Consider the following 22565-nt stretch of genomic DNA (forward strand, 5'->3'; position numbering starts at 1 on the left):
GGCAGAGGAAGGTGTGGGTGGCTGTGTGGAGGGCAGCTCTGGGAAGGGCACCCCCCAGAGCTGGCCAGGGGGCGAAGCACAGGGAAGCTGGTGGCTGGATGAGGTACCCAGAGGCCCCGCAATCCACCCAGAAAGTGCCTGGCTGGGTCAGAGCTGAGCTCAGGATCCTCGACAGGGAGGGAACGGGGTGCAGAAAGTCTCAGAAAACACAGCAGGCACTGCGTCGCCGGACCCGCCCTGCTCCCAGGAGTCCCCAGAACTCTACTGGGATCGGAAGTATTTCCATAACAAGCCTGTTCGTGCACCAAGTCACGCACTTCCAGGGACAGTCCTGCCCTATGGCCCGGGCTGCTGGAGTGCCCGTGCTCTGCCTTCACCCAAGTGGCCCCTGGATGTGTAAGTGGTGGTCACGCGAGAAGGTGACTATGGAGACGTGAAAAGGTATGCTGGCAGCTCCTGTACCGCCCAGGATGCAGAGAGGGGCGACAACAATCATGCTGGGCAGCCACACTACAGCTCAGGAAAGGCACAGAAGAGCGGCTACTGGCATGGGCTGCACGGCAGGCCCCGTCCTACCACTAGGCCGAGAGGGGCTGCATCCAGGGACTCAGAGGCTGATATCTGCCAAGACACACAGGTCCGTGCCGGGACACTGCAGGCTGACCTGCAGGGCCTGGGGAGACGGGCCCCAGCTCTGTACCCATCAGATCGCAGCCCTGATCTCTCCTGCTGATGCACACAGTGGTCTTGGTGGCCGTGGCCGTGGCCAGCACCACCTGCACACCATCGTCCCTGTGTCCTCAGAGGAAGGCTGTGTCTGACAGCCGGGGTGACCTCATCCCGGCAGTGCACCCAGCTCGCTCCCCCTCCTTGGAAGAAGAGAGACAGAATCACACATCGCTGGGCGTGCAGCCAGCATACCCACAGTGCTAGGAACAGCGCCCAAGGTCAGGAAGGAGGACAGTCCCGTGACCTTGGCAGGCTCCTCCTGCACCATCCTTCCCGGGAGCTGGCCAGAGGATGGGATGGGGCGCGGCTCACCTGCTCAGCTCCTGCGGCCACGTGGCAGCCCAGGGCTGCTTGCCCATCTCCCCAGACAGACACGGCCAAGCGAAGCCCGGTGTCGGCACCACTCCTGCGCCATCGACCTCATGGTGCCCAGGCCAAACGCAGCTCTCCAAAATGAACTTCTCAGCGGCCCCCACGTGTCTCGTATGTACGCAGTGGGACTCACGTGTCACGGTGTGTTCCACAGCCCTGACAGAACAGAGTGCCTCCCACCGCAGCCCCTCACAGGTCTGGCCCTCTGCAACCCCCCTGCACCTCCCTGCAAATCTGCTGCTTTGCCTCTGCTTTTACCTTGTCCAAAATGTCATACTAATGGAGTCACCAAGCACGTGGCCTGTGGGTCCGCCCCCCTTCACTCAGCAAAACGGGCTCAGCGTCAACTGTGTTGCTGTGTTGCTGTGCGACGTGGCCACTCCCTCTTCGGGCCTGCTGCGCCCCACCCACCGGGTGCGCAGGGGCTGGAAGCCCGGGACGGGCACCTGAGTGGCTCAGCTGGGAGCAATGGGAATGAAGCTGCCATAAACACCCACATGGCCCTTCTCGCTCCGAGTTTTCCGGGTGCACTTATGACAAGGGCCTACCAGGTGTCTGTTTTTCACTTTCTGGGAACAGTCCCCTTCTCTAGCGGATGTCATGTGTGTGCCTTTGTGTCCATCTGGCAACGGAGGTGGGAAGCCATACAGCGACCTGGCTGGAAGCAAGGATGTCAGGAGCCAGGGACGGGTGAGGGGACGCCAGAGCGACAGGTCCTCCGGCCACTTCTCCTGCAGGAGCAAACTGCACCCTTACCTTCCCTCAGCAGCTCTGTTTTCATGCAGCAATCCTGCTTCGTCTCCCCCTTCGCCGGAACTGCCTGCTAAAGAAGAAACAGCCATCAGCCTGGGTTCACCTGCAGGCAGACTATGCAATTCTCCGCCAGGATTTCTTGAGATGGACTTCGTGTCTGGATCCAGGTAAAGACTCACTATCAGACAACCAGAGGGCTGGGGGGTGTCCAAGCCGGCAGATAACAGTCACCTCCAGGAGGAGGAATGACACTCTGAGACCAGCCCGAGCAAACTTTGACCTAACTGTATTTTTGGAGATGGTTGTTTAAGAAAAGGAACACGTTCATGCATTACTTACATAACTAGAAACCTCAAATGTTTTGGTTGTTACAGGAATGCTACAAATTATATCAAAGTGCATTCTGCCGCTGACAAGAATTCATCAAAGGATTTCAAATGTCAACCTCCAAAAAAAACTGCATAAATAGATAAACCAAGAAAATTCAGTAAATACGTGAATCATTAAGTATTTGCTCTACTACACGGAGGCATAAATTATGAAAGGTCTTGGAATTGTTTTTTAAAACTTCTTGCCTTTGGGAGGCTTAGAATCTGGCTGGAGAAGTGACTGTAAACACACAAAACATTCCTGAATGGGTCCCTCCCGTGCGGCAGCAGTCGTCACCATGAGACCATGGGGAAGGAGAAGGGGCAAGATGCAGACCCTCCAGGCTCCCCACTGAAGAGTTTCAGACTCTAAGGGCACAACTCCTGTAGCACCTAACATCTGGAATGTATTCTCCAAAAGATACCACAACACATTCTCAGAACATTCCTACAGAACCGTGAGCTCCCTGCTGATTTCACTGAATGTGGGGCCAAGCGTGGGACCCAAGAGCGGGGCACTGCCCTACCCAGTCACTCGGGACCACCAAACCACCCCAAGGTCGCACAACAGCCTCCAGTCCCAGGAAGCCTCTCCTATCTCAGCGCTTCCAGGAGGCTCCCACCTGCAGGTCCTGAACAGAGCTGCATCTCCCCGGGTACACAGGACAAGACAGGCAACGAGCATGGCCCAGCTCGTCCCGAGGCCTTCCCACCTTTCCCTAGAGCGTCACATGTGGCCCCACTGGTGGCTTCCAAAGTGAACCCCCTTTCAAAGGCAGACCCCCTCCTGTAATCCCCCTCTTAGCCACTCCTGCCACAGGAAGCCAGAAGTCACAGCGTCACAGCAAAGAAAAGTCCAGGGGCTGAGACTTCCTCCCAGAGATGGGGAAGATTTCCTCGAAGGGATCAGACTTGGAGGCAGCCCTCCCTAAGCCCCAGGGTCTTCCCAGGTCACTAAGGGGAAACAAGGCTTCACTGTTGGCAGCAAAGCCACAGGGCCCAGCCTCTGCTCCACCTTCCCCACTCTGACCCCAGACGCCAGCCCCTGGACCCTGTAGCCTCTCAACAGGCCAATGGCCTTATCAGACAGCCTCTCCTGGGCCCTGCCCTGTTGCCTGCTTGGTGCCCCCCTCCAAGACATGCCACCCAGCCTGTGTGCCCGCCCCACCAACATACAAACTCTGGGTCCCACAAGAGAGGCCTGTCCTGTTCTCTGACACAGCCCCAAAATGTCGGCGATGTGCGGCACGCAAAAGGAACTGATGAGCACGTGGGGCCTAAGAGGCCCCAGTAAGAAAGGCCACTGGGTCCACTTCCATGTCTGCTTCCCACCCAGCTGTATGCCTGGGGGGATTCTCTGCGGCAGCCGAGACACACAGCCAGCCAGCTTCTGCTGCATGGGCAGAGGATGGTGAGCGAGGAGAGCAGAGCAGAGTATGGCCAGCGAGCACACCCAGAAGTCCAAAGGGAGCTCAGCCCACAACCAGACCAGAAAGAACAAAACCCTCCCAAGTCCAGATGCTCTCTGTGCACGGAGCCTACGTGTACTAGCAAGAAGGAACACGGTCTTCATCACCATTTCAAAGGGCTAACAACTTATCAAATTGACAGCAGACCAAGAGAGGGTTGAAGGTGGAACACGTAGCCCAAACCAGTACCAAAATCCTGTCCTGGCAACAGCAGAACCAAACAGAACTTCTGCAGAGACTTCAAGTCCTGCCCCTCTGCAGCTCGGGGTTGGGGCTGAGGAAATGCTGCCAGCACAAGGTGGGTGGCCCGAGTCTAACGGCACATGAGGTCAGGGTACTGGCTTTAGCTCTAGGAACTCGGTAGTGGGGGAGGGAGCGCAGAGCAGCCTGACAGCTAAAGCTCCGGGCTGGCAAGGGCCCAGAAGCAAGGACACCCCAGCAGCAAGCAGCACCCCACGCACAGAATGTGGGTTCCCTCCGCCATCTCCCACCAAGAGAACGGACGCTCCTGGGAGACAGGACCAGGGCCAGCGGGGGGAGGGGGAGTGAGGGAAGTCCCAGACTCTGAGGCTCCTACGGCAGCAGGGGCCGCGCCGCGCCGCACAGTTGTCCACCGTCCTATCTCCCGCCCCGGGAGCTCCCCACCCGCGGAGGAGGAGCTTCCGGTCTAGCTCCAGCTCCAGGTGGCCACGCCTGGGCTGGTGCGCACACTGCCGGGGTACTGGGCGGGGTGCTGGGCGGATGCCGAGCTGGGGTCACCAGGGAAGCGCTACTGAGACGGCTCCACAGAGCTGTGCTGCACAAGTTCCCATCTTCAGTCAGCTCCCAGCATTTACAAGCAGGATAGTCTAGGGGCGTCTGGTGGCTCAGCTGGTTGAGCGTCCAGCTCTTGGTTTTCGTTCAGGTCATGATCTCAGGTTCTAGAAACTGAGCCCCTGGGTCGGGAGACGGAGCTGGGCTGGCTCTGCTTCCCCTCCCCTTCTCATGCATTCTCTCTCTGACATAAATAAACCTTTTTTTTTTTTTTTAATATATATTTTTTTAAAGATTTTATTTATTTATCAGAGAGAGGGGGAGAGAGCGAGCGAGCACAGGTAGACAGAATGGCAGGCAGAGGCAGAGGGAGAAGCAGGCTCCCCACTGAGCAAGGAGCCCGATGTGGGACTCGATCCCAGGACGCTGGGATCATGACCTGAGCCGAAGGCAGCTGCTTAACCAACTGAGCCACCCAGGCGTCCCTGACATAAATAAATCTTAAAAAAATAAAAAAATAAAATAAAATAAAAGAAGGAGAGTTTACAAGGAATCGGGTTTACAGAGTACGGAGAGATGAGAAGCTACGGCAGCACTGGCGGAGCCCAGGGGACGGGCTCTTGGGACGCCTCACAGAGCCGAGCCCTTGAGCCCCCTGCATGTGGACCCAGGAAAACCCTCTCCTGCCCTGCCTCACCTGCCCCCCCCATTACTTGCCTGCCCTCAAAGCTTATCAGTAGCACGTGACCTGACCCCATCCCTCCCAGGGCCTGGTCTTGGCCATGCCTCTCAGCAAGGGGGGCAGGGGGCCATCGCATCTGACCCCAGGGCCCCACTGACCTCCCACAGCAATCCAGGGCAAGGCCCAGAGTGCTCAGGCCTGGACCCATCTCCTAGCCCAACACAGCTGCATCCCAACCACCTCCGGCCCGCACCCACTCTCAAACAGTTCTCTGGGGTCCCAAGACCCTTCCAGAGGTCCAAGAGGTCAAAGCTCTATTTACTACCAGAACCCCACTTGCCTCTTTCACTGCGCTTCCTGGGGCACCTTAGCAGGAGTCAAGATGATGGCACCAAATTAAACGTCTCGGTGATCCTTCAACGCTGGGCACTCAGGTAAAGCCACCTTCACCTGAGAATGCCCCTGGTGAAGCAGTGGGATTAGCGACCTCCCCACCAGCCTTCTCCTGAAAGCAGCAGAAGAAAGGTAAGCAAGCAGCAGTCCAGGGCTGCTGGCCACTCAGGAAAGGCCTGGCACAGGGGCTGGGTTGTGTCACTCACGGGGAATCTGCATTTGGAAGAACCGGCCAGAGTTCTGGGGGCCAGAGCTATGGCTACACAGACTGGGCATCTGCCAAACACTTCCTCAAAATAAACCCAGTGAGCCTGTGACCTCAAAGAAAACCAACGGTATGTTGCCAGTGTCAAAATTCTGGGTTCTGAGTGGAAATGGGAATTCTGGTAAACGTGTGTCTGCCTCCGTGAGCTTGACAGCCGCCCAACACCTACAGACTTGTGATGCCGCGGGCAAGGTTATGAGGGGGTCCGATGTCTGATATCGCATAATGAAACGTGTCAACGTCTGGAAGTTCTCCACAACTCCGCGAGCCGGTGTTTCCCCAATGAGCAGCACCTGATCTTTAGACACAGGTGGGGGGCGGGGGAGCGGCGTGAAGATGCAAGGCAGGGCATGGGCTGAACCCTCACAGGAAGGGAGGCCATCGGCGCCGCTTTGCCCTGTCAGGTCCTAGCACAGTATACCAAAGCATCTGGAATTATCTAAAAGGCTCAAAACGCAGGTCTATGTGAGGCCAGACCTTCTTCATATATTGCAACCAAATACTGCGACACACCCCTTCCGTCAGAGCCAGACATGGACAGACCAACCTGTAAAGCACTGCCACTCTTCTGAGGTGGTTGTTTAAGAAAATAGTTACTTTTCACAGAAATTATTTACCCTAACATGTAAACAGCATGTTACATGCTTACTTTTGTTATTTCTAAGTATTTTTTTTTAAGCTTCAGTTCTAATTTCTTTTTTGGTAAACACCAGTAGATAGAACCCATACAAACAAGAGCCTTCTGGGGGTCCTAAACAGGAATTTCACTTGGCCTCGAAGCCAATGCCCCACACCAAGCACACCAAGCTTCCTGCGTCAGAGGCTTAAACCCACCTCCGGGGGTGCCTGGGGGGCTCAGTGGGTTAAGCCTCTGCCTTCATCTCAGGTCAGGATCTCAGGTCATGATCTCAGGGTCCTGGGATCGAGCCCCGCATTGGGCTCTCTGCTCGGCGGGGAGCCTGCCTGCCTCCTCTCTGCCTGCCTCTCTGCCTACTTGCGATCTCTGTCAAATTAATTAATTAACTAATTAAATCTTAAATTTAAAAAAAAAAAAAAGCCACCTCCAGACCCCCAGGCACTCACTGTCCCAAGATGCACCCAGGGCCAGCACAACGGAGCAAGCCTGCCCAGAACATTCACGAATGCACCTATAGACCAGCTGTCTCCTGTCCCCACTGTCAGCCACACATCCCTGCCATGAAATGAAGTTTCATGACTTCTTCTCCCAAAACACTCTGTTTAAAGATCACTACGTAACACACTCTCAAATGCCAGAACTATCCACTCTTCTGTTCTGGATCTCTTTGACTGCATTCAGGAATCTGATAAGCACCAACCCACATGCCAGGCCGTGGACAAGAGTAACAGCCTAGGAAAAAGCAGCCACATCTCTGCCTTATCTGCGCCTCCTACTTTTAAAGCCCAAGCCTCCTCCTTGCTCGTCACTCTGAGTGACGACTGATGACAGAGTGACCACTGATGACGCAGGGCAGGGGAGGGAGGAGCGGGGAGCCGGAGGAAGAGAAGGCCCTCAGGGTGCGCTCTCGCCCAGCACCCCCTTCCATCCCCATCTTGCCTCACAGAGGCTGCTCGGGGACCTGCAGGGGACCTGCAGCGAAGCCAAAGAGGGAGTCTGGGCCTCACAACTGCCAGTGCTAACAGTCCCTTCCCTTGCCTGGACAGGCTCGCACCGTAGCAAATCCCCAATCAGAAGAGTGCTGTGATGGCCACAGGCCCAACCGCCGCTGTGGGCAGGGGAGGCGCTGTACCAAGCCTGTCCAGCACATGATCGGAACGGCTTGTGACAGCAGCCACGGAGCAAGTCTTCCTGGAAAGGCGGAACGGAATAACGGAGCCCACACGCCATGCCCCTGTGGTGCTGGAGTTAGATGTGACCTTCTAGAAAAAGATATTCTGCTCTTTTGAATGCAAACCCCACGCACTGAAGAACTGACGTGGATGAAGATTTTTCCGTAAATGCGAGTTGGGAGATTATGATACACACAAAAACCTAGGGGAAACGTGTCCTGGGGGTGAAGCAGAGCCTGACCCTGCCAGGCTCACTCGGCCAAGTGCACATCCAGCAACCAAGGAGGCCGGCACTGCAGACAGCCCAAGCCGCGCACACCCAGGTACACCGGAAGTTCAGGTGTGTGACAAACCATGTTTCTAGTGGAAGCGTGTTTACCTGAACGCACCTGCGCGCCCTGTGTGTTTTCCTTGCTGAACTGAGCAACCCTGCACTGCGTCCTTAAGAGTCAACAAAAGACGGGAGTCGAGGTTTCTATAATTCTGAAGTGGTAATGTTGACCTTTTTATTCTTTTCTTTTCTTTTTTTTTTGAGAGACAGAGAAAGAGAGCAAGCATGAGCGGTGGGGGTGGGGGAAGAGGAAAAGAGAGAGAGAATCTTAAAAGCAGGCTCCATGCTCAGCACAGAGCCCAGTGCGGGGCTCAACCTCATGACCCGGAGATCATGACCTGAGCCAAAATCAAGAGTCAGACACTTAACCGACTGAGCCACCCAGGGACCCCATTTGTTAAAAAAGTTTTATTTATTTATTTTGCTGACATTTTTAAAAGGCAGTGTTCTCCGCCTGTTGAAATCCTATTCCTAATAGGATCATTATTATTAATAATAAGATTAATTAATAATTGATTAATAATAGGTTATTATTAATGAAACAATTTCTTCAACGAGCACAGAACACAGAGGAAAATAAAATACAGAGAAAAAACCCAGAGACATTACAAAGTCTTATTCCGGGGCCTTCAGATACCCTCACCCATTTAACCCCACTCTGACACTCTCACCAAATGCCCGCGGCAGCAAGGCCCCTCCAGGCCTTGACCTGGACCCTGCCCACCTCAAGGGTATAGGACAGGCCCGGCGTGTGTGCACAGGAGTGCAGCTGTGACGAAGGCCACCAACTCCCAACCATCTACCTCACATCCAGAACGAGAGCCCCTACGGGACAGAATGCGGCAGCAGCTACGGCCCAGTCAGGCAACGAGCCAAGTCGAACTACAGGACCCTGCACAGAACACTTCCCAGGAAAAGCACTTCGTTGTTTTTTGGAGTTTTTTTTGTTTGTTTTTTTAAAAGATTTTAAATTTATTTATTTGACAGGCAGAGATCACAAGTAGGCAGAGAGGCAGGCAGAGAGAGAGGAGGAAGCAGGCTCCCCGCTGAGCAGAGAGCCCGATGCGGGGCTCGATCCCAGGACCCTGAGCTTAACCCACTGAGCCACCCAGGGCGCCCTACGTGTTTTGTTTTTTAAGTCAATAAGAACAAGAGGCTTGGGGGAAGGGGAAATGCTAAGATGCAAAGCCTATGAAAGCAGTGTCTGCTCTTCACGTGAGCACTAATGTGGCCGCGTCCGCTCTGGTCTGGTCGCGTCACAGACTCTTTAGCAACACAGGACAGGAGACGGCCCTGGCATCGTTACAGCACATGGGGATGTGCGTGGACATAATCCAGGTTTCAGTCAGGCTTTCTTGAGGATTGACACAAAAGCACCTTTCCCAAGTTTGTACAGCACCGTCACTGTCTGTGTGTGTCCCTCCCTTCAGATGTAATCGCGGGGCGCGGGGCGCGGGGCGCGGGGGGGGTCTGCGTCTCCTCCTCCCTCTGGCCCTCCCCCTGCCCATTCCCCTTCCCCCGCTGGTGCTCTCTCAAATAAATCAATTTTTTTAAAAAACTGTTTTAACGTAATCATAAAACAAACCTGTACCAACCATCTACAACTTCAATAACAATCTGTAGGTAAAATAAAGGCACTGCTCTGCGACACGTTAAATCGAATGCGTTTTCTTCTCAGGACAGACCTGTGCTCCGCCACTCAGAAAGGCTCTGCTCTGAGGGTTTCTCCTTCGTCAGTGGACATGAAATGGCCACATCAAATGCAATTCGTCATAACCCAGCGAAGTTCAACTTTACTGTATTTGATTTCAGACACCTTTAAAAAAATAGGTTCTGCTACTCATACAGTATAAATTACGAAGGGTAAGATTTTGTGTAGAACCTGCCTTACGAGACCCGACGTGTGTCTGACTCCGGCGCCCCCACCCCCCCACGGAGAGCCTCCTCGCGGCCCCGCGCCCGCCCACACCGGAGAAGAGCCTCGGGCGCGGTGAGGAGCGTCCCCAGGGCCATGCCGCACACCCTGCGCAAGAGGCTCCACACACACTTTCCTGAGGCTCAGCCTCCCACGTACCTGCCCCGTCAGCTTCTACCACACCACTGATTTTTTCCCGTTTATATAAATAAATAAACAATGACTGCTGGGGAAAGATAGTCCCAGAAACTGACATCACTCCTTACAAGGTTCCTAAAATTTAAAGAGAAGTAAGGGCTGGATAAAGTTTTGGATGATCCATATTAAAATTATTCAAAGACAAGCCCATAAGACTAAATAATGTTATCAACTTAAACTGAAGACATGGCAGTGACACCCAGGCCACACTGGACAAGGGCCAAGGGCCAAGGCCCCAGCACCAGCCCAGGCGCAGCTCACCTCATCCAGGGCCAGCTACCTCGGGTCAGGTCAGACGAACAGTGTGCACGATCCACAGGACAGTCCCACAGGTGGTGACAACAGACCAGTCCCAAGGCAGGCGCACACAGGCCAGGCCAGCGAAAGGAGCTGATGTGCACACACACTTCACGACAGTCGGTTCCCTAACACAGAGGTCCCCCACACAAATACAAACGCCAAGGTCAAGACACCCTGGTGCACAGGCCCCAAACCCTGCTAGGTGCACACGGAGCCAGTGCTGTGCACTCATCCTGGGATCAGAAGGGGCTCTCCCGGCCCCGGCGGCATGAGCACTTTCGAGGCCCCCCACCCGGGCCGCCGCAGCCTTCATCAGCTCCCGCCGCTCTGCCTCCATGCGTATGTCACTCAGAACTCCTACTTTGAGCACCAATGTTGAGATGGTTAACTCTTTTTTTTTTTTTTTGAAGATTTTATTTATTTACTCATGAGATAGAGAGAGAGGCAGAGGCAGAAGGAGAAGCAGGCTCTCTGCCAAGCAGGGAGCCTGATGCAGGGCTCAATCCCAGAACCCTGAGATCATGACCTGAGCCAAGGCAGATGCTTAACCATCTGAGCCCCCCAAGTGCCCTGAGAAGGTTAACTCTTTAACGGCTACACACACACATGCACACACCCCTTAAGTTCAAAAGGAGTCAAAGCCGTTTCAGAATTTGAGACACTGACCAGCATGTTGCCCGAGAGGGCCAGAGAGGGCCCGAGAGGGTCAGGCCCAAGAGTGGCCCCTGCTATGTGGGGGGATAAAGGCCATGTCCTCCCGTGCAACGGCCACCTCCTCTATGCAGCCTCAAAGCACCTGACCCTGGTATTTGGCAAGGGTGGGGGGGAGGCGCCAGCTTTCATATATTATCTACCAGAGCTATGAAGATGACCAACAATGGCAAAACACTAAGAAAACCGAAGGAAAAAACCTCTCGAAACACTATCTTCACTTTAAGTACGTGCTTGCTGGACTTATCTCTGCAATTCCACAGGTGGCCTGGCTTTTCCATTCCACAGCGAGGAGACTGTGCACGGAGAGGCCTTTCTCCCCCGACAAAGAGCACACCACTCCCGGGCTCAGAGACGCCAGCACGGGAGGCCGCCGGAAGCCTCCCCGGGGCAGCGCAGACACCAGGCCTTCGCTCCCCGTGGCTGGAGACGTGGCTGGAGACGGCGCGCTGGCCCAGCCGGAGAACGCCAGCTCCAACCTGCCACCGCTCCTCTCTGCTTCAGGTCCCCGCCCGAGATCCGGACCCGGGACGGCGTCTTCTCCAGAACAGCATGAGCACCGACACGCTTCCGCCACCAGACAGGTTCCCAAAGACGGGTTGATTCTTCTCAGGAAACTTGGGAGATGCGGAGCGCTACCTGCCCACCCCTAATTTTCAACTGCTTTCCACAGACCAGTTTCACTGGCTGATCATCAAAAGGCTGGGGAGGAAGAGAAAGAATCCTTTCACTATCTGAGAGATCTCCTTCTCCTCCTTTTGTCTTTTTGTTTCTTTCCTTTGGCAGCAAAAGGAGTTAGTTCCTAAATTTGGAAAAGACAATTACTACCCAAAGTAGCCCCAAAATTACATTTAAGGGGCTGTGAAATACCGGAACAGATTCCTTTCCCATCTGCCGCTTAACCCTTAATTGGCCTCCCCGCAAAGGAGGCCGCCACGGCGCCCTGCGCTCCCATTCCCTGACGGAGAGCTCTCCTGGCCCCTGCGGTCTTCCAGAGCGCCGAACCAACCGCACACCAGGCTGCAGCACCTCTCCCACGGGGGACGCTGACGTTTCTCCATGAGAGGTGGGCTGTGCTCCCTCACCTTTAACAAGATGGGCCTTTGTGACAGCCTGGAGCTGAGACTCCGGCTACAGTGGGCTGTGTGGTGTCTGAGGCCAGGTCACACACATGCCGTGCCCGTGGCCGCCTGTGGGCATTCCAGCCAGTGGTGCACGTGCCCAGTACCGACCACCAGAACTGCACGTGAACAAGCCTTCAGATGACACACCACCCCCAATGGCCAAGTGCTCCAGCTGAGGCCCCAGGTTCAAGGACCGGAAAAAAGCCGTCCACTGCTGCCCGGTCTCAGAGGCTGGAATCACAAGGGGTAACAAGTCATCGCTGTTGTTCTGAGACGCTACATTTCCAGGTAGCACTCAAAGCAGCCACAGACAACTCCAACAGTGCCCTTCTCCTCTGTGTCCATTCCAGGGTCACAGCAAACACAGCTCTGGGCCTGGGCCCCGCAGCAGAGGGGGTACCCGTGGAACCTGACTTGTAGAGAAGACTCCACACGCTGTGAAATGGAGCAGGTGCCACGGACACCCACAGGGAACAGGTGGCCTCTGAACCCCGGACCCACAGTGCCCAGCACCTGGGCCTCCAGGAGTTACGGCTCGCAGGTCTGGGGAGAACACACTCAGCCCCAGCCAGAACAAGCTCCTGAGATGTCACTGGTTAAGTGCTGGGCTACAGCAGGTACGTGTTCTGAAGGAATAAACCAGGGAGCGGGGTCACACAATGTTTACTTTCAGTCTGGCTTTCCACGCAGCGAGGACATTTAACACACAGTTCTTAGCACAAACGAGACGCTGATTTTCTAGTTCATACATCGGTCTCATAGGAATGTGGACAGTGCAATTGCCACAGTTTGGTTTACTTACAAAATCAAGTTTCCAGACCTGCAAAGGTGACACCTGCCTTCCATGGGGACCTTCGGCCTGATTACCATGCTGACAGCTCTCACCCCACACGGCAGCGCAGGGTTCTCTGCGTGGCCAAGCAGCTGACCAGGGGTGGGTCTGGGTGTGCCTGGGACCGCCAGGTGTTCACAGGGCCCACACCACAACACGACACTGTGGAGAGTCACCATCTGTGAAACTGGACAGCATCTATCCCATCTCCCCTAATTTAACTTGGAGTCTACCAGAAATCGGGACACCTCGCTGGCGGGAGGGCACAGGGCGGAGACAACGGGACCACAAGGATGAAGCGGTCCGTGGTGTGCCCCACGTAGTCCCAGGCGCGTGCAGGCCCGTCTACCAGCGATGCCGGCCTCTAGCACACTGACTCAGCACAGAGAGTCGCCCTACAGCACCAGAGGAATTCAGTTCCAAAGATCTAGCTCTTACTTCTCCGTTTCAACCAAATTTCTCATAATATAAAACTACACTAGGGAGGGAGGCACCTGGGTGGCTCAGTCGTTAAGTGTCTACCTTCAGCTCAGATCGTGATCCCGGGGTCCTGGGATCGAGCCCTGCATCGGGCTCCCTGCTCAGCGGGAAGCCTGCTTCTCCCTCTCCTAGTCCCCCCCAATTGTGTTCAGCTTTCATTGTGTCTCTGTCAAATAAATAAATAAAATCTTTATTTTTTTTAGCGATTTTATTTATTTACTTGACAGACAGAGATCACAAGCAGGCAGAGAGGCAGGTAGAGAGAGGAGGAGGCAGGCTCCCCGCTGAGCAGAGAGCCCGATGCGGGACTCGATCCCAGAACCCTGAGATCATGACCTGAGCTGAAGGCAGAGGCCTTAACCCACTGAGCCACCCAGGCGGCCTTACATAAAATCTTTAAAGAAAACTATCATGTCGGGAATCACTCAACACTGTATCATTTGCTAAAACTTAGGTTATCAAAAATAAAAAGTGGGGCGCTTAGGTGGCTCAGTTGGTCAAGTGACGGCCTCCATCTCAGGTCATGATTCTGGAGTCCCAGGATCAAGTCCCACATCCGGCTCCCGGCTCGGCAGGGAGTCTGCTTCTCCAGTTGACCTCTCTCCTCTCATGCTCTCTCTCTCAAATAGATAAAATCTTTAAAAAATAAATAAATGAAAATAAAAAGTAAAATGGGCAACAGAGCTCATAAACACTTTTGCCCTAAAAATTCAGTAACAGAAATCCACAATGTGAGACACTCTGCAAGGCCACTAACATAGTGTCCTCAGCACAGTGGGTGGCAGGGTGGCGGGGTGCGGGTGGGTCACAGGGCTGTTCCCCACACCAGATATTAAAGATAACAATCAAGAGCGAAGTGTGGATTCTGCTAGGACCCTGATTTGAGCACACCAACTATAAAATGACTTTTTGACATAACTGGAAGGAAATTTTAAAACAGATATCAAGCAATCACTTCAAACTTTGTTGCGTGTGAGAACAACTTCATAGTACGGAAAAGATGTCTGCACTTTTTTGCATGCAGGCTCCATGCCCAGTGTAGAGCCCAACACGGGGCTTGAACTCACAAAGATCTGAGATCAAGACTCTGAGATGAAGACCTGAGCTGAGAGCCAGAGCCGGTTGCTGACGGACCAAGCCCCCCAGGCACCCCAGATATCTGCATTTTTAAAGATGCATACTCGAGGATGAGAGGTAAAAGCGTCATGATACCTATGGTGTGCTTTAAGATCCCTGAACAACAACAAAAAGGAAGACAGAGAAGGAAGAAAAGGAGCGAGGAACCCGGTGGCAAAACCTTGACGATGATCATGGAGTTGTAAGTCGTCTACTTTGCATACGACGGAAATTTAAATCCTTCATAAACTACTACTGAAAAACTAGTTCTAAAATACTCACGAAACCTGTATCAAAAAGGAAAAGTGCACCCGTAACATCCCCGCACAGCGCACCGCGAGCCCTGCGGTTGAGCCACACACCGCACACACCGGCACCATCGCACAGTTCACACTCGCGGTCTTCCCTCCCGACTCGAGTGGGTCCGACCCCACAAAACCCAGCTCAGAGGCTGAGAGGCCGCAGAGTGCTCATGATGGTAGGTAACACGTAACGAATCTCGGCTATTATCACTACTCAATGTACTTGGTACCTAAGTCACAGAGAAATGTCTAGTATCTGCCATGTGCCAGACATACACGTGTCGCTCAGCCCCCAAATTCAGCTGCTGCAACAGCCCCCAACCCCAGCGAGCTCCACGCACCCCACCTGCCCCCGGGACGGCGGTCCCCCCCCCCCACAAATCCGCCACTGCTCTCTCCTCTCCATCCGTGCCCTCACTTCCCTTTTCCGAAGATCCCTTCACTGTCACTGCTTAAAAGCTCTGCAGGACCTGTTCTCAACGCGGGAGTCCGGTCCACAACTCAGGCTGGCTCCTCTCGGGCGGCCACACCCACGCCAGCTCTCGGGCTTCAGAGTCTACAATACCACACTCTTTTGAAAGGGGCCCCAGCCCCACCAGCACACGCCACTCCCCCCTCATCACCCACTGTGAGGCCAGCCCCAGAGCCCGCGCTCGCAGGACTGGCTTCACGGGAGCCGAGAGCACCACTTCCAGCCGGTGCCCACGGCAGGAGCGCACTCCAGGAGAACGCACAAGCTCACCGGCTTCTTCCCCAAAGCAAAATACACCTCTAAAAGAACGTTTTCTTGTTTCTTAATGTTGTAAGACGTCCCTTCTTCAGTAAGAAGAAATTGTTTAGAAAGAACCGTATGACAAAAGGCCATTAGAAACACCCCTATTTCTGACACCCAAGGTCCATACAAACACACGCTACGGGAGCCGGCGAAGGGCCTTCCCGACACCACTGTGCACCCCGAGCAGAGCAGCCCAGAGCGCCCTGCGATTCCCGTCCGATGCCTCCTCCACAGCCGCCCACAGTCCCAGCAACCTTCTCTGCCTATCGTGCATGGCAGCTGAACTAGCCATTTCCTGTAGAGTTTGAGTAAACTGTGCTTCGTTCGGATCTCAGGAAAAGTAACATTTTAAAACTTCCCATATTAAAGGAGTAAGGGAACAAAATGACCAGAGCCAAGGAGGCACAGAGCCATAATCCCTGACTGGAGGGGACAAGGCCGGGGGACGGCACCCACTTCACACCTACTAGCACGGCCCTGGTCAAGGCGATGAGCCCTGACAAGTGCTGGCAGCGCTGTGGAGAAGCCAGTGGGCATCAGACGACGTGGCTGCTGCAGAGAACAATCTAGTGGTTCCTCAAAAAAGTTAAAGAATCATCATGGGACTCAGCAGTTCTGTTCCTGGGTTTGTACTCCAAGAACTGACAACAGACACTCACACCTGCACACAAATGCTCGCAGCGGCTTCCAAATAAACCGATGAGGGCCGCCTAGGGGGCTCAGTCAGTTAGGTGGTCAATTCTGGACCTCAGCTCAGGCCTTGATCCCCGGGTCACAGATTCGGGCCCTGCACTGCAGCCTACTTCAGAAAGTGAAGTCAAACGATGGACAAACGCGTGTGTTCGTCAGCAGATGCACCCACAAAACATGGTTCGTGCATGCAGCGGAGTATGAAGTTCTGCCCTGGCGACAACATGGGTGACCCTTGAGGACATTATGCTGAGTAAGACGCCAGACACAAAACGACAACTCTACTTCCACGAAAGATAGAGTTTAGACAAATTCATAGAGACAAAAAAAGGAAAGGGGAGTTGTTGCTTACTGGGCACATAGTCTGTACTTGGGGTGATGAGAATGTTTTATAAAGACAGAAATGATGGCTGCACAACCCTGGAAACATACTTAGTGCAAAAAGTAGACTTAAAAATGGCTGAAATAGGGCGTCTGGGTGGCTCAGTGGGTTAAGCCTCTGCCTTCGGCTCAGGTCATGATCTCAGGGTCCTGGGATCGAGTCCCGCATCGGGCTCTCTGCTCAGCAGGGCACCTGCTTCCCTCTCTCTCTGCCTGCCTCTGCCTACTTGTGATCTCTCTCTGTTAAATAAATAAGTAAAATCTTCTAAAAAAAATTTAAAAATTAAAAAAAAATTTTTAAATGGCTGAAATGATGACTGGGTGGCTCAGTTGATCAAGTGTCTGCCTTTGGTTCAGGTTATGATCGAAGAGTCCTGGGATCGAGTCCCACATTGGGCTCCCTGCTCAGCACGGAGTCTGCCTCTCCCTCTGCCCCTTCCCGACATGGGCTCATTCGCTCGCTCTCTCACACACACACACAAATAAATCAATTTTAAAAATGGCTGAAATGAAAAGACTCAGGTTTAAGTATATTTTACCAGAATAAGAAAAAAGAAGGGGGGAAAGATTGAGAGGTGTGCCAGGACAACCTTACCAACATAACCAGGGACCGTAATGAAGCCTGGGCCATTCTCAGGAAGGCCTCCTTTCAAGGAAATCGATGCAGAATACAAATCAGAATAGAATAAATACTATTTTTGTAGCAAAAGAACAGGATCAGCACACCAGTACTGACAGCATGACTTATACACTGTATTTTTTAAAAGAGACACACTGACCTCCCGGCGCGGACAGCCACATTACAGCGGTAGGAGACACAGCAACAGGCCCCAGAGCGGCAGGGCGTCTGGGAGGCAACCTGGACTCAAGCAGCTCTTTCATCATATTTGCGACTTTCCTATGAAGTCTGACAGTGTTTCAAAAGAAAAAGGAAAGCAACCCTACAGACAGAAAAAAGTGAAACACCTACAGAAGACTACAGCGCATCTCGAATCCCGGCAGGAGTCCAGAGAGGGACTCGGAAAGCAGAAGCTGTGGGGACTGAATGTGAACGGGACACACACGGGCAGGGACGGCAGGTCCCGCCCGAACAGGATCTGATTGTCAAAAGGAAAACTGATATATATCTTGCATGCTTTTACGTTTTTAATTGAAGTAAAAGGCAATGAGTGGGGGGGGGGGATTAAACAGTAAACACTGCCCATAAGGCAACTACTTTCTCCTCTGCTGCAGGGCCTTTCACACCCTGTCGGTGCAGGTGCGCCCACCCCGGCACAGCGGAGCAGACCGCACCGACGGCAGGCCTCACGGACGGCTGGGAAACCATCTCGCCCTTAACTGCGGTGAGCAAATGAGCCGATGCCATCACAGTCGAGGCTGTGGCAGTGGCCCCCGGTGTGCTCTGCACGCTCACCCCCGACACAGGTCCTGACTGACAGACACACAGGCCATCCCCAACATTCAGCATCGTAAACAATCCCAAAATGAACATCTTCACTTAATGCCCTCCTGTGCACGCAGTTCTCTGCAAACCTCTCTAGGACAGTTGAGAAACAAGGAACAGCGCTAGAAATTACAGCTCCGAGTGCCGCAGGTCTCTACAGGTGTCCTGGACAGAGAGCGTCTTTCTCCTTCTTAAGACGGAACTACTTTTAAAACATTTTGGAAAATAACTCCCTATCCTTCTCATGTTGATCTGTGCTAAATCCAGGATCCAGTCTCAACCGTGAGAGGAAGGAACCTTTTCCCTGTCCCAGCCCCACTCTGCCAGGAGCAGAAGCCCCAGGCCCAGGGACAAACAGTGGGGGGCCGGACTGCATGTCTAACCAGACATGAGTGCAACAGGCAGGGCGGCCCGAAGAGCAGATCCGAGGAGACATGAGGCCCTGACGTGATCAGAAACACTTCCACCCGCCAACCTCAAAGGCTCACATCACGGAACGTCACTGTTTTTAGACTAAATCATTAAGCAGCAATTCAGTGATTCCCAGCACCCTAATACCGTGCACCTACAAGGGCACGTGCACCTCTGCTGTTTTCCGAGTCGGCCACCTCAAGCTGATGACGCCACCTGGCATTGCACAACTCTGATCTGCATAAACACCTGTTTTCCTGAAGTCCAAACCTAACCAGAGTAAGTTGCATTACCAAACAGACGTCTACGGGACACGCCATGAGCCCCAACACCCCTTCTCTCCGGGGGCTCCATGGACACGCCTGCATTCTGCTGTGTCACCTTAATGAGCCCACCGCAGAGCATCAGCTCTCCCTACAGGAACCGTCTCTTGTCCATAATGCTCTTTTAACAACGACTCAGATTAATGCAGTGTATCCTGTCCTTGCTTGACCTCACAATAGCACTTTCCTGACCTGACTTTAAAACCGTCTCTGAGGGGCCCCTGGGTGGCTCAGTGGGTTAAGCCGCTGCCTTCAGCTCGGGTCATGATCTCAGGGTCCTGGGATCGAGTCCCGCATCGGGCTCTCTGCTCAGCAGGGAGCCTGCTTCCCCCTCTCTCTCTGCCTGCCTCTCTGCCTACTTGTGATCTCTCTGTGTCAAATAAATAAATAAAATCTTAAAAAAATAAAATAAAATAAAACAGTCTCGGAAGTGAGAATGCCAGGGGGCTTAGGGGGCTCACTCAGTCAGTTAAGCCTCTGCCTTTCAGTGGGTCATGACCCCAGGGTCCTGGGATCCAGCCCTGCGTCAGGCTCCCTGCTCAGACGGGAGCCTGCTTCTCTCTCTCCCTCTGCCTGTTTCTCCCCCATGCTTGTGCTCTCTGTGTCAGATAAATAAACAAAATCTTAAAAAAAAATAGAAGAAATGAGAATGCCTATCAAATGGTGAGCTCACTGACCCACATAAGAGGGGCCCTATGGGACAGAAACGTGATTCCGGCTTTCGTGCTTATCACCGTAAGTGTATCAAGTGGCAGAACTGGGTGGCGCATGAAACACAGCAGGAGAAATCACTGAGAATTCACAGCGGGGAGGCTGGGGAGATCATCTGCCTTTAGGATGACTGTTATTTCCTTTCCTTTAAGATGTATTTATTTATTTTAGAGAGTGACAGCACAAGCAGGAGGGGCAGAGAGAGAGGGAAGGAGAATCTTAAGCAGACTCCATGCAGAACATGGAGCCCAAAGCAGGGCCCAATCTCACAACCATGACATCCCGACCCGAGCTGAAACCGAGAGTCGAACGCTTAACCCAAAGAGCCACCCAGGCTCCCCAGGGTGACTCTTATTTCTATTGGCGCCATGAACTCAACAGCCTGGTGCAGCAGTGGGGGGTGGGGGGCAGTCACCCATGCAGGGTAGCCCTCCCTGGGACCATGACGCCCCCACCACCATGGGGGTCTGGGCCTCCCTGGAGCATGCCCCTGGGGTAGCTTGCAGCTGCCTGACAAAGGGATCTCAGCACAAGGAGACCCTAACCCCCAAGTTCCTGGTTATGTGAGGCAATGCGTCCCCTTCTCTCGCTGAAGCTCAGTGAAGGTCACTTCTACCACCTGGCCCCACCTCTTTCTCCACCAAGGCAATGAAAGCCTCAATGTTTCCATGCATGCCACCCAGTTTATGAGGGAGCACAGCATGTGACCAGCAAGGCCCCCAGAAAGCTAAAACTGGGCAGTGGGAAGATGTCTGCCACCACAGACTAAACTAGAAATGGATAAAACCAAAATTATAAACAGAGAAAAAAATATCATGACTTCTTAGACATCATAAATTTTCGCTCAAGAACAGTAAGAAAGCATTATTTCCTCACAAAACACAAAAAGGGTTGGTATTTAAAAAAACAAACCAGTTCACTTGAAATATTTAACTTTTTAAGATTCTGAAGTATTTAATAAATCCCAAACCCAGTGACTACTGTAACAGAAAATGACGTTTACTGTTTTAGCAGTATCCTGCAACATAAAAACAGGGGCTGGCCTAAACACACACCAACACCTGGGCTCACTCTTAAGTCCCAAACTTAGATAAGCAAAATGTCTCACTATCGAGAGGCCTCAGTGGTCACGGGGAGAGCACCAAAGTCAGATCCAGTCGGTCCAAGTCTCACAGAGAAACACAGAATGAGTGCTCTCAACACAGCAGCTCTGCGTGCTTCGAGGCTGTCTTAAAGGATGACACAGAGGCTTCCCAGAGACACTGTGGCTACAACCCAGCAACTGGGAAATATCAGGGTAGTGGATGATCTTGAATTTCTGGACAAAATGTCAACATTTTTGTTGCCAATGATAATGAAGGAATGTAAGCAGGAGTTTGTGCTGACACTATATCCATAATATATTAAGTCAAACTATATTTCCTCAAGAATACCAATTACTGGGGCACCCGGGTGGCTCAGTGGGTTAGGCGTCTGCCTTCGCCTCTGGTCGTGATCTCAGGGTCCTGGGATCGAGTCCCGCATCGGGCTCTCTGCTCAGCGGGGAGCCTGCTTCTTTCTCTCTCTCTCTGCCTGCCTCTCTATTTGTGATCTCTCTCTCTCTGTCAAATAAATAAATAAATAATACTAAATATAAAATACTAATACTAATATAAAAATAAAAAAAGATATAAAAATAAAAAAAGAATACTAATTATTCTTGGACAAAAAAAAAAAATCTGTAGGATATGCAATATAGATACAAAATTTCAGCAAAATCCCAGAGCTCAGGCTAAGTCGGTTCTCGGGATTCCAGCTGATTCCTGCACACTGGAGTGCTGGTTATACTTACGGCAAACCAATGACACCATGGAGTGTGAGACAGAACTGCATGTGTCCCTCAGACGGAGGGCTCTCTGCAAAGTGGCAGTGCTAGTGTCTCTCACCTACCACAGCTGCTAAGAAAACCTGATGGACAATAATCTTTTAAAGCCAAACTGTAATAATTAAAAACACTAACATTTCATGCAGAATGTAAACGGTGCAATTTCGAGCTTCCTTAATGGATTATTTCATGTGATACATCAATATATAATTAAAAGGTGATCAGCGTGATGTTTCTAATAGCACAAGCAACAAAAATCTCCAGAAGTTAAGACTTCCAAATATCTGACTGGACAATAATTTCATCGGTCACGACAGGACTCTGTGAAAGAAAATCAATTGCTGGGCGCGCCTGGGGGCTCAGTCGGTTAGTGCGTCTGCTTTCGGCTCAGTCATGATCCCGGGGTCCTGGGATCGAGCCCCGTGTCCGGCTTCCTGCTTGGTGGGGAGCCTGCTTCTCCCTCACCCCTGCTGGTGCGCTCTCACTCTCTCTCTCAAATAAAATCCTTAAAAAAATATCTACCGTGGCCTATGAAAATTCTTAGTTTTTCTTATATACATATAAAAGAGACGTGAAAAGGTAAGAACATAAGACAGGGGGAGAGTATGTCAAACAGGAGGCGGCTCGCGCGCTGCGGCATCTGAGGTGGCAGGGGAAGCCCCAAGCACGAACGCACGGGGGCAACAGCTGCAGGCAGAGCGGCGCGGTCGCAGAAGCGCTGGGGACACTCGAGGACCCTGAGATGAGGAACCAATTCTAAGCCTAACTCCAAGACCAGGAATCACAGAAGAAAACCTTTACAGATTTAACTACCAAAATATTTCAAACATTTCTGTGGCAAAATAAAGAAGTAAACTCTAAAAGACTAAAACAATGTGCGCGTTATCTTCAAGGTCACTCTCAACCTGGGACGGAGAGAACTAGTAACTCCAACTCAGGTTTTAGAGAAAAAGGCAACCCACAAAACAACAGGCAAGAAACCAAGGCACATCCCCATGGCCACCAGACACACGACAGCAGGACTACACAGAAAGCAAGCATGCGGTAGGTGTTCTGAGAAAATA

General features: G+C 52.7%; 1 protein-coding gene across 3 annotated transcripts in view; it reads right to left on the reverse strand.

The window, feature by feature from the left end:
- Positions 1–1920, reverse strand: part of EHMT1 (euchromatic histone lysine methyltransferase 1) — a 70480-nt gene extending 68560 nt beyond the window's left edge. For all 3 annotated transcript variants that reach the window (XM_059410157.1, XM_059410156.1, XM_059410155.1), the window contains exon 1: positions 1858–1920. In XM_059410157.1, the coding sequence (XP_059266140.1) occupies positions 1858–1882 (25 nt within the window). In that variant the 5' untranslated portion in view covers positions 1883–1920. The remainder of the gene's footprint in view (positions 1–1857) is intronic.
- Between the last annotated feature and the right edge of the window lie 20645 nt (positions 1921–22565).

The sequence above is a fragment of the Mustela nigripes genome, chromosome 9 (assembly GCF_022355385.1).
Source record: "Mustela nigripes isolate SB6536 chromosome 9, MUSNIG.SB6536, whole genome shotgun sequence".
In the NCBI taxonomy this organism is placed as follows: Eukaryota; Metazoa; Chordata; class Mammalia; order Carnivora; family Mustelidae; genus Mustela; species Mustela nigripes.